General features: G+C 51.1%; 1 protein-coding gene across 4 annotated transcripts in view; it reads left to right on the top strand.

Moving 5' to 3' along the window:
* nlgn3a (neuroligin 3a) overlaps nucleotides 1-12,500 on the top strand; it is a 465,555-nt gene that overhangs the window by 441,737 nt on the left and 11,318 nt on the right. For all 4 annotated transcript variants that reach the window (XM_055888135.1, XM_055888134.1, XM_055888136.1 and 1 more), the window contains 2 exons: nucleotides 1,701-1,966; nucleotides 2,188-2,711. In XM_055888135.1, the coding sequence (XP_055744110.1) occupies nucleotides 1,701-1,966; nucleotides 2,188-2,711 (790 nt within the window). The remainder of the gene's footprint in view (nucleotides 1-1,700; nucleotides 1,967-2,187; nucleotides 2,712-12,500) is intronic.

The following is a 12,500-nucleotide window of genomic DNA, read 5'->3' as shown; positions in this document are numbered from 1 at the left end:
TGGGGTTTATTACGGAGACCCATTAGTTCCTGCCAAGGCAGCAGCTACTCTTCCTGGGGTTTATTACGGAGCCCCATTAGTTCCTGCCAAGGCAGCAGCTACTCTTCCTGGGGTTTATTACGGAGCCCCATTAGTTCCTGCCAAGGCAGCAGCTACTCTTCCTGGGGTCCAGCAACATTAAGGCAGTTATGCCATTTTTAAAACACTACAATACATTCACAACAGATTTTACAACACACTGTGTGCCCTCAGTTCCCTACTCCACCACTACCACATATCTACAACACAAAATCAATGAGTTTTGTGTGTATATAGTGCGTATGTTATCGTGTGTGTGTGTATGCGTATGCATGTGTCTGTGCCAATGTTTGTGTTACTTCACAGTCCCCGCTGTTCCATAAGGTGTTTTTTAATCTGTTTTTTAATCTAATTTTACTGCTTGAGTCAGTTACTTGATGTGGAATAGAGTTCCATGTAGTCATTACTCCCTGTAGTACTGTGTGCCTCCCATAGTCTGTTCTGGACTTGGGGACTGTGAAGAGACCTCTTATGGCAGGTCTTGTGGGGTATGCATGGGTGTCTGAGCTGTGCGCCAGTAGTTCAAACAGACAGCTCGGTACATTCAACATGTCAATACCTCTCATAAATACAATTAGTGATGAAGTCAATCTCTCCTCCACTTTGAGCCATGAGAGATTGACATGCATATTATTAATGTTTGCTCTCTGTGTACATCCAAGGGCCAGCTGTGCTGCCCTGTTCTGAGCCAATTGTAATTGTCCTGCGTCCCTCTTTGTGGCACCTGACCACACGACTGAACAGTAGTCCAGGTGCGACAAAACTAGGGCCTATAGGTATAAATACCTCAGCGAGCAGCTACATGGTTAAATCATTGATTAGGGATGTTTGGCAGCCACCCAATGCTTACTATGCGTGTGAGTCCCCTCCATGAGGTGTATAGATGTCCTGGCTAGCAGCTGGTTCTGAAAGACACACACACCAGCTGCGTCCCAAATGGTGCCCTATTTCATATGTAGTGCCCTACTTTTGACCAGGGTCCACAGCTCTTTAATAGGGGATAGGGTGCCATTTGGCCAGGGTCCACAGCTCTTTAATAGGGGATAGGGTGCCATTTGACCAGGGTCCACAGCTCTTTAATAGGGGATAGGGTGCCATTTGGCCAGGGTCCACAGCTCTTTAATAGGGGATAGGATGCCATTTAGGATGCCTCCACAGCCAGTAGAAGATCAGATTACTGACGTTATAGAGATGAATGTTTCTGTCTGTCTGTGTCTGTCTGTCTGTCTGTCTGTCTGTCTGTCTGTCTGTCTGTCTGTCTGTCTGTCTGTCTGTAAGACAATAAGAACAGGCCATCTGTCCTCTCGTTACTACACCTATCATTCTGAGATGTTTATGTATGGGGGTTAGGTGGAGGGGAAGGATTGTTAAGCTCATTAGCTGTCTATATTTCTGTATATATGCTGCTTTTTCAGTGTATTCTCTTTGGCTTGTCTCCAGTGCTCAATTCTTTTCCAATTCCTTTCATAGCGTACAGAGAAAATAACCACTCTTCTCTCTCTCTCTCTCTCTATTGTCCTCCTCCAGGTCTGTTCCACCGTGACATCATCCATAGTTATCTTTCTTATGCTGCTATGGTTACATAGACATTCATAACCTTTAGGTCCTCTGTACCTCTCCAGGTCTGTTTCACCGTGCCATCATCCAGAGTGGCTCAGCCCTGTCCAGCTGGGCGGTCAACTACCAGCCTGTTAAGTACACCCGTCTGCTGTCTGAGAAGGTGGGCTGTAACGTTCTGGATACCCTGGACATGGTGGACTGTCTGAGGAAGAAGAGTGCCAGGGAGCTGGTACAGCAGGACATCCAGCCAGCACGGTACCACGTAGCCTTCGGACCGGTTATAGACGGAGACGTCATACCTGATGATCCAGAGATCCTCATGGAGCAGGTGGGGGACCGCTGGGATAGTTTTGTTGCTTTGTTTGTTTCTGATTTAACTTAGTTTTTTTAATAGAACAGATCAAGAGGAAAAAACATACACACAAACATTCCCATAATGGTTATGAAGTAAAGTTAACTATATACATAACAACTGTAATCAAATCTAGCTGAAAGTCAGTTGTCACACAAAATAATACATTTTCAACACATTTGGTTATTTCCACACAGGGAGAGTTCCTGAATTATGACATCATGCTGGGAGTCAACCAGGGGGAGGGGCTTCGCTTTGTGGACAACGTGGTCGACTCAGAGGACGGCATCTCGGGCAACGACTTTGACTTCTCAGTGTCGGACTTTGTTGACAGCCTCTACGGTTACCCAGAAGGCAAAGACACTCTGAGGGAGACCATCAAGTTCATGTACACGGACTGGGCGGACCGCGACAACCCCGAGACACGACGCAAGACGCTGGTCGCTCTGTTCACCGACCACCAGTGGGTGGAGCCGTCGGTAGTGACGGCGGACCTCCACGCCCGTTACGGCTCGCCAACGTACTTCTACGCCTTCTACCACCACTGCCAGAGTCTGATGAAGCCGGCCTGGTCGGACGCAGCCCACGGGGACGAGGTGCCCTACGTGTTCGGGATCCCCATGATCGGCCCCACAGACCTGTTCCCCTGTAACTTCTCCAAGAACGACATCATGCTCAGTGCTGTGGTGATGACCTATTGGACTAACTTCGCCAAGACCGGGTAAAGTTGTCCTGCTTTAGTACTTTCTATAAGATGGTTATTTCAATCTTACTCTCGGAAGTCTGGACTAGTTCTGGTTTTCAGTTCTACCTGATTATTCATTAAATCCACCTGGTGTCCCAGATCTAAATCAGAGTCTGATTAGAGGGGAACAATGAAAAAAAAGCAGCGGAACTGGTTTGAGATCAGATTAGAATTAGAGGGTTCTATATATTCAACAAGCTTCAGCCTTTGTTAAGTATTCTGCCTCACTGACTCTATCAGAGTCTTTAATATGACCACCATGTAGGAGGAGTCACTGCCTCACTGACTCTATCAGAGCCTTTAATATGACCACCATGTAGGAGGAGTCTCTGCCTCACTGACTCTATCAGAGCTTTTAATATGACCACCATGTAGGAGGAGTCACTGCCTCACTGACTCTATAAGAGCCTTTAATATGACCACCATGTAGGAGGAGTCACTGCCTCACTGACTCTATCAGAGCCTTTAATATGACCATGTAGGAGGAGTCTCTGCCTCACTGACTCTATCAGAGCCTTTAATATGACCACCATGAAGGAGGAGTCTCTGCCTCACTGACTCTATCAGAGTCTTTAATATGACCACCATGTAGGAGGAGTCACTGCCTCACTGACTCTATAAGAGTCTTTAATATGACCACCATGTAGGAGGAGTCACTGCCTCACTGACTCTATCAGAGTCTTTAATATGACCACCATGTAGGAGGAGTCACTGCCTTACTGACTCTATCAGAGTCTTTAATATGACCACCATGTAGGAGGAGTCACTACCTCACTGACTCTATAAGAGTCTTTAATATGACCACCATGTAGGAGGAGTCTCTGCCTCACTGACTCTATCAGAGCCTTTAATATGACCATGTAGGAGGAGTCGCTGCCTCACTGACTCTATAAGAGCCTTTAATATGACCACCATGTAGGAGGAGTCACTGCCTCACTGACTCTATCAGAGCCTTTAATATGACCACCATGTAGGAGGAGTCTCTGCCTCACTGACTCTATCAGAGCCTTTAATATGACCACCATGTAGGAGGAGTCTCTGCCTCACTGACTCTATCAGAGCCTTTAATATGACCATGTAGGAGGAGTCGCTGCCTCACTGACTCTATCAGAGCCTTTAATATGACCACCGTGTAGGAGGAGTCACTGCCTCACTGACTCTATCAGAGCCTTTAATATGACCATGTAGGAGGAGTCTCTGCCTCACTGACTCTATCAGAGCCTTTAATATGACCACCATGTAGGAGGAGTCTCTGCCTCACTGACTCTATCAGAGCCTTTAATATGACCACCATGTAGGAGGAGTCTCTGCCTCACTGACTCTATCAGAGTCTTTAATATGACCACCATGTAGGAGGAGTCGCTGCCTCACTGACTCTATCAGAGCCTTTAATATGACCACCATGTAGGAGGAGTCTCTGCCTCACTGACTCTATCAGAGCCTTTAATATGACCACCGTGTAGGAGGAGTCACTGCCTCACTGACTCTATCAGAGCCTTTAATATGACCATGTAGGAGGAGTCTCTGCCTCACTGACTCTATCAGAGCCTTTAATATGACCACCATGTAGGAGGAGTCACTGCCTCACTGACTCTATCAGAGCCTTTAATATGACCATGTAGGAGGAGTCTCTGCCTCACTGACTCTATCAGAGCCTTTAATATGACCATGTAGGAGGAGTCACTGCCTCACTGACTCTATCAGAGCCTTTAATATGACCACCATGTAGGAGGAGTCGCTGCCTCACTGACTCTATCAGAGCCTTTAATATGACCATGTAGGAGGAGTCTCTGCCTCACTGACTCTATCAGCCTTTAATATGACCACCATGTAGGAGGAGTCACTGCCTCACTGACTCTATCAGAGCCTTTAATATGACCATGTAGGAGGAGTCTCTGCCTCACTGACTCTATCAGAGCCTTTAATATGACCATGTAGGAGGAGTCTCTGCCTCACTGACTCTATCAGAGCCTTTAATATGACCACCATGTAGGAGGAGTCTCTGTCTCACTGACTCTATCAGAGTCTTTAATATGACCACCATGTAGGAGGAGTCGCTGCCTCACTGACTCTATCAGAGCCTTTAATATGACCACCATGTAGGAGGAGTCTCTGCCTCACTGACTCTATCAGAGCCTTTAATATGACCACCGTGTAGGAGGAGTCACTGCCTCACTGACTCTATCAGAGCCTTTAATATGACCATGTAGGAGGAGTCTCTGCCTCACTGACTCTATCAGAGCCTTTAATATGACCACCATGTAGGAGGAGTCGCTGCCTCACTGACTCTATCAGAGCCTTTAATATGACCATGTAGGAGGAGTCTCTGCCTCACTGACTCTATCAGCCTTTAATATGACCACCATGTAGGAGGAGTCACTGCCTCACTGACTCTATCAGAGCCTTTAATATGACCATGTAGGAGGAGTCTCTGCCTCACTGACTCTATCAGAGCCTTTAATATGACCATGTAGGAGGAGTCTCTGCCTCACTGACTCTATCAGAGCCTTTAATATGACCACCATGTAGGAGGAGTCTCTGCCTCACTGACTCTATCAGAGCCTTTAATATGACCACCATGTAGGAGGAGTCGCTGCCTCACTGACTCTATCAGAGTCTTTAATATGACCACAATGTAGGAGGAGTCTCTGCCTCACTGACTCTATCAGAGCCTTTAATATGACCACCATGTAGGAGGAGTCTCTGCCTCACTGACTCTATCAGAGCCTTTAATATGACCACCATGTAGGAGGAGTCGCTGCCTCACTGACTCTATCAGAGCCTTTAATATGACCACCATGTAGGAGGAGTCGCTGCCTCACTGACTCTATCAGAGCCTTTAATATGACCATGTAGGAGGAGTCTCTGCCTCACTGACTCTATCAGAGCCTTTAATATGACCACCATGAAGGAGGAGTCTCTGCCTCACTGACTCTATCAGAGTCTTTAATATGACCACCATGTAGGAGGAGTCACTGCCTCACTGACTCTATAAGAGTCTTTAATATGACCACCATGTAGGAGGAGTCACTGCCTCACTGACTCTATCAGAGTCTTTAATATGACCACCATGTAGGAGGAGTCACTGCCTCACTGACTCTATAAGAGTCTTTAATATGACCACCATGTAGGAGGAGTCACTGCCTCACTGACTCTATCAGAGTCTTTAATATGACCACCATGTAGGAGGAGTCGCTGCCTCACTAACTCTATCAGAGCCTTTAATATGACCATGTAGGAGGAGTCTCTGCCTCACTGACTCTATCAGAGCCTTTAATATGACCACCATGTAGGAGGAGTCGCTGCCTCAAAACAGAGTCATGTGCATGTGCCTTTGAGTGTGAAAGCCTACCTCCCTGTCTGGGGTGTCTGGGGTGTCTGGGTTTGGAAATACTGCCCTCTATATTATCAAAGCTCCATTATGCACGCACACACACACACACACACACACACACACACACACACACACACACACACACACACACACACACACACACACACACACACACACACACACACACACACACACACACACACACACACACACACACACACTCACACTCACACACAAAGCAGCTCCATTTGGATGCCTCCTACTGGGAATCAGTGGTAACAACTGAAATGTAATTTGACAATCCTCGTTACCAGATAAATATTGATCTGGTGGACGGCCTGTAATCATCCAATCTGCTTCCTGGTATTTACCCATCTCTTCTCTCTGATCTCTGTGTGTGTGGGTGAGTGCTTGTGTGTGTGCGTTCATGCATGCACCTGTGTGTGTGCCTCTGTGTTTTTGTGTGTAAGGCATGAACCCACGGGGCATGGTGACCTGTCTCTGTGAGGAGAGCAGGGTCTGACCCGTGGGGCATGGTGACCTGTCTCTGTGAGGAGAGCAGGGTCTGACCCACGGGGCATGGTGACCTGTCTCTGTGAGGAGAGCAGGGTCTGACCCACGGGGCATGGTGACCTGTCTCTGTGAGGAGAGCAGGGTCTGACCCACGGGGCATGGTGACCTGTCTCTGTGAGGAGAGCAGGGTCTGACCCACGGGGCATGGTGACCTGTCTCTGTGAGGAGAGCAGGGTCTGACCCACGGGGCATGGTGACCTGTCTCTGTGAGGAGAGCAGGGTCTGACCCGGGGGGCATGGTGACCTGTCTCTGTGAGGAGAGCAGGGTCTGACCCGGGGGGCATGGTGACCTGTCTCTGTGAGGAGAGCAGGGTCTGACCCACGGGGCATGGTGACCTGTCTCTGTGAGGAGAGCAGGGTCTGACCCGGGGGGCATGGTGACCTGTCTCTGTGAGGAGAGCAGGGTCTGACCCGGGGGGCATGGTGACCTGTCTCTGTGAGGAGAGCAGGGTCTGACCCGTGGGGCATGGTGACCTGTCTCTGTGAGGAGAGCAGGGTCTGACCCACGGGGCATGGTGACCTGTCTCTGTGAGGAGAGCAGGGTCTGACCCACGGGGCATGGTGACCTGTCTCTGTGAGGAGAGCAGGGTCTGACCCACGGGGCATGGTGACCTGTCTCTGTGAGGAAAGCAGGGTCTGACCCACGGGGCATGGTGACCTGTCTCTGTGAGGAGAGCAGGGTCTGACCCACGGGGCATGGTGACCTGTCTCTGTGAGGAGAGCAGGGTCTGACCCGGGGGGCATGGTGACCTGTCTCTGTGAGGAGAGCAGGGTCTGACCCGGGGGGCATGGTGACCTGTCTCTGTGAGGAGAGCAGGGTCTGACCCACGGGGCATGGTGACCTGTCTCTGTGAGGAGAGCAGGGTCTGACCCGGGGGGCATGGTGACCTGTCTCTGTGAGGAGAGCAGGGTCTGACCCACGGGGCATGGTGACCTGTCTCTGTGAGGAGAGCAGGGTCTGACCCACGGGGCATGGTGACCTGTCTCTGTGAGGAGAGCAGGGTCTGACCCACGGGGCATGGTGACCTGTCTCTGTGAGGAGAGCAGGGTCTGACCCGGGGGGCATGGTGACCTGTCTCTGTGAGGAGAGCAGGGTCTGACCCGGGGGGCATGGTGACCTGTCTCTGGGAGGAGAGCAGGGTCTGACCCACGGGGCATGGTGACCTGTCTCTGTGAGGAGAGCAGGGTCTGAACTGACTAACAGCTGTAGGACACTCCAGATGGACATCTGCTGCTCTGCTGCTTCTCAAAGATCCTGAAAGGTCTCTGAGTCTCTGACCCTCTGACTACACAGCTGTCACTGACCCTCTGACTACACAGCTGTCTCTGACCCTCTGACTACACAGCTGTCACTGACCCTCTGACTACACAGCTGTCACTGACCCTCTGACTACACAGCTGTCACTGACCCTCTGACTACACAGCTGTCTCTGACCCTCTGACTACACAGCTGTCACTGACCCTCTGACTACACAGCTGTCTCTGACCCTCTGACTACACAGCTGTCTCTGACCCTCTGACTACACAGCTGTCACTGACCCTCTGACTACACAGCTGTCTCTGACCCTCTGACTACACAGCTGTCACTGACCCTCTGACTACACAGCTGTCTCTGACCCTCTGACTACACAGCTGTCTCTGACCCTCTGACTACACAGCTGTCTCTGACCCTCTGACTACACAGCTGTCTCTGACCCTCTGACTACACAGCTGTCACTGACCCTCTGACTACACAGCTGTCACTGACCCTCTGACTACACAGCTGTCACTGACCCTCTGACTACACAGCTGTCACTGACCCTTTGACTACACAGCTGTCTCTGACCCTCTGACTACACAGCTGTCACTGACCCTCTGACTACACAGCTGTCACTGACCCTCTGACTACACAGCTGTCACTGACCCTCTGACTACACAGCTGTCACTGACCCTCTGACTACACAGCTGTCACTGACCCTCTGACTACACAGCTGTCACTGACCCTTTGACTACACAGCTGTCTCTGACCCTCTGACTACACAGCTGTCACTGACCCTCTGACTACACAGCTGTCACTGACCCTCTGACTACACAGCTGTCACTGACCCTCTGACTACACAGCTGTCACTGACCCTCTGACTACACAGCTGTCACTGACCCTCTGACTACACAGCTGTCACTGACCCTCTGACTACACAGCTGTCACTGACCCTCTGACTACACAGCTGTCACTGACCCTCTGACTACACAGCTGTCACTGACCCTCTGACTACACAGCTATCTCTGACCCTCTGACTACACAGCTGTCACTGACCCTCTGACTACACAGCTGTCTCTGACCCTCTGACTACACCAATGTCTCTGACCCTCTGACTACACAGCTGTCTCTGACCCTCTGACTACACAGCTGTGACTGACCCTCTGACTACACAGCTGTCACTGACCCTCTGACTACACAGCTGTCACTGACCCTCTGACTACACAGCTGTCACTGACCCTCTGACTACACAGCTGTCTCTGACCCTCTGACTACACAGCTGTCACTGACCCTCTGACTACACAGCTGTCACTGACCCTTTGACTACACAGCTGTTTCTGACCCTCTGACTACACAGCTGTCACTGACCCTCTGACTACACAGCTGTCACTGACCCTCTGACTACACAGCTGTCTCTGACCCTCTGACTACACAGCTGTCACTGACCCTCTGACTACACAGCTTTACATACACTGTTCCTAGAATCTCAAATATTTGGAGATTTTTGGATTGATGGATTTTATCACGGTAACTATCAAAGTCCCTTTGTTAGTCAGTGGGAGTGATGCTCCTGATGAGGTCTTTGAAATATGGTCCTTATACTCCTATAAACATCATATGAAGTTTCCCTTATGACTGATGTCAAGTCAGTTTTTCGTTGTTGGCCATAATGGTTGAGGTTAATACCAGTGGAGTATAAACTGATCCTAGATCTGTGCCTATGGGCTACTTCTACACCAGAGAGTCTATTAAGCAGGCATTATTCCAGACAGGATATTATAGGTAGTATTATGGGTAGTCTAGCGGTATTATGGGTAGTCTAGCGGTATTATGGGTAGTCTAGCGGTATTATGGGTAGTCTAGCGGTATTATGGGTAGTCGGTCTCTAAAGAGGATGCTGTAACGTGTCTCTCTTCCTGTCGCTGGGTGTCAGTCTCTAAAGAGGGTGCTGTAACGTGTCTCTCTTCCTGTCGCTGGGTGTCGGTCTCTAAAGAGGATCCTGTAACGTGTCTCTCTTCCTGTCGCTGGGTGTCGGTCTCTAAAGAGGATCCTGTAACGTGTCTCTCTTCCTGTCGCTGGGTGTCGGTCTCTAAAGAGGATCCTGTAACGTGTCTCTCTTCCTGTCACTGGGTGTCGGTCTCTAAAGAGGATCCTGTAACGTGTCTCTCTTCCTGTCGCTGGGTGTCAGTCTCTAAAGAGGGTGCTGTAACGTGTCTCTCTTCCTGTCGCTGGGTGTCGGTCTCTAAAGAGGATCCTGTAACATGTCTCTCTTCCTGTCGCTGGGTGTCGGTCTCTAAAGAGGATCCTGTAACATGTCTCTCTTCCTGTCGCTGGGTGTCGATCTCTAAAGAGGATCCTGTAACATGTCTCTCTTCCTGTCGCTGGGTGTCGGTCTCTAAAGAGGATCCTGTAACATGTCTCTCTTCCTGTCGCTGGGTGTCGGTCTCTAAAGAGGATGCTGTAACATGTGCAACACCTTGTTAAGACACCCAGAATGCATGTCAACAACCTGGATCATAGCAGCCTGGATCACTCACACCCAAAACCTTTTCTCCTCCCGCTCCCCTCCCTCTGTCCCTCTCCCCTCCCTCCTCCCTCTCCCCTCCGTCTCCCCGCCCTTTGTACCTCTCCCCTCCCTCTGTCCCTCTCCCCTCCCTCCTCCTTCTCCCTGCCCTCCATCCCTCTCCCCTCCCTCCTCCTTCTCCCTGCCCTCTATCCCTCTTCCCTCCCTCTGTCCCTCTCCCCTCCCTCCTCCCTCTCCCCTTCCTTCATCCCTCTCCTCTCCCTCCTCCCTCTCCCCTCCCTCTGTCCCTCTCCCCTCCCTTCTCCCTCTCCCCTCCCTCCTCCCTCTCTCTCCCTCCTCTCTCTCCCCTCCCTCCTCCCTCCTCCCTTTGTCCCTCTCCCCTCCCTCCTCCCTCTCCCCTTCCTCCTCCCTCCTCCCTCCCTCCCTCCTCCCTCTCCCCTCCCTCCTCTCTCTCCCTTCCCGCCTCCCTCTCCCCCCTCCCCCCTATCCCCTCTCTCCCTCTCCCCTCCTCCCTCCCTCCTTCCTCCCTCCCTCCTTCTTCCCTCTCCCCATCCTCCTCTCTCTCCCTTCCTCCTCCCTTTCCCCTCCCTCCCCCCTCTCCCCTCCTCCCTCCCTCCCTCTCCCCGCCTTACTCCCTCCCTCTCCCCTCCTCCCTCCCTCCCTCCCTCCCTCCCTTCCTCCCTCCCTCCCTCCCTCCCTCCCTCCCTCCCTCCCTCTCCCCTCCTTCCTCCCTCCCCCCTCCCTCTCCCCTCCTCCCTCCCTCCCTCTCCCCTCCCTCCTCCCTCCTCCCTCCCTCTCCCTCTCCCCTCCCTCCTCCGTCCCCCCTCCCCCCTCCCTCACTCCTCCCTCCCCCCTCTCCCCTCCTCCCTCCCTCCCTCTCCCCTCCTTACTCCCTCCCTCCTCCCTCCCCCCTCCCTACTCCCTCCCTCTCCCCTTCTCCCTCCCTCCCTCTCCACTCCCTCCTCCCTCCCCCCCTCCCACCCTCTCCCCTTCCTCCTCCCTCCACCCTCCCTGACTCCTTCCTCCTCCATCCCCCCTCCACCCTCCCTCACTCCTTTCTCTCCCCTCCCTCCTCCCTCTCCCCTCCCTCTCTGTGTTATCCAGAGAGCCAGAGATGTAATTGAATCTCAGGCACACCAGGCTCTTCCTGTGGTATCTTTTATTCTGCTTCAACTACAACGTTTTTCTTTTCTAATGACTTGAATAAGTGACACACTTCCTCCAGAGCATATTGTCAAGCCACTCTAACCCCCACCTCCCTGAACAAACTCAGAGCAGCCCCCTTCACGACCTTCCCATACCCCACATAGCTATACAGACAATCACAAAAGCCCAAACATTATTAAATCAAATAGATACTTACTATAATAAATACATTACAACATCAAAGATGTGTCTTCCTGCTTCCTGTGCTGTCTGTCTGGGGCTGGTGATTACTTCCTGCTTCTACTGTGTCTGTGTGACATGCCGCTCACGCTGTGTGTGTGTGTGTGTGTGTGTGTGTGTGTGTGTGTGTGTGTGTGTGTGTGTGTGTGTGTGTGTGTGTGTGTGTGTGTGTGTGTGTGTGTGTGTGTGTGTGTGTGTGTGTGTGTGTGTGTGTGTGTGTGTGTGTGTGTGTGTGTGTGTGTGTGTGTGTGTGTGTTGTGCAAGTACTGGCTAAGTAGTTAGTATTCACAACACTGTCGAGCATAGACTTTTCTCTCTCTATTCCTCTCTCTCTCTCTCTTTCTCTCTCTCTCTCTCTCTCTCTCTCTCTCTCTCTCTCTCTCTCTCTCTCTCTCTCTCTCTTTCTCTCTCTCTCTCTCTCTCTCTCTCTCTCTTTCTCTCTCGTTCTCTCTCTCTATTCCTCTCTCTCTCTCTCTCTCTCTCTCTCTCTCTCTCTCTCTCTCTCTCATTCTCTCTCTCTCATTCTCTCTCTCTATTCCTATCTCTCTCTCTCTCACTCTCTCACTCTCTTTCTCTCTCTCTCTCTTTATTCCTCTCTCTCTCTCTTTCTCTCTCTCTCTCTCTCTCTCTCTCTCTCTCTCGCTCTCTCTCTTTCTCTCTTTCTCGTTCTCTCTCTCTATTCCTCTCTATCTCTCTCTCGTTCTCTCTCTC

Source organism: Salvelinus fontinalis, chromosome 29 (assembly GCF_029448725.1).
Source record: "Salvelinus fontinalis isolate EN_2023a chromosome 29, ASM2944872v1, whole genome shotgun sequence".
Taxonomy (NCBI): Eukaryota; Metazoa; Chordata; class Actinopteri; order Salmoniformes; family Salmonidae; genus Salvelinus; species Salvelinus fontinalis.
This window is presented reverse-complemented; position numbering and strand designations above follow the sequence as displayed.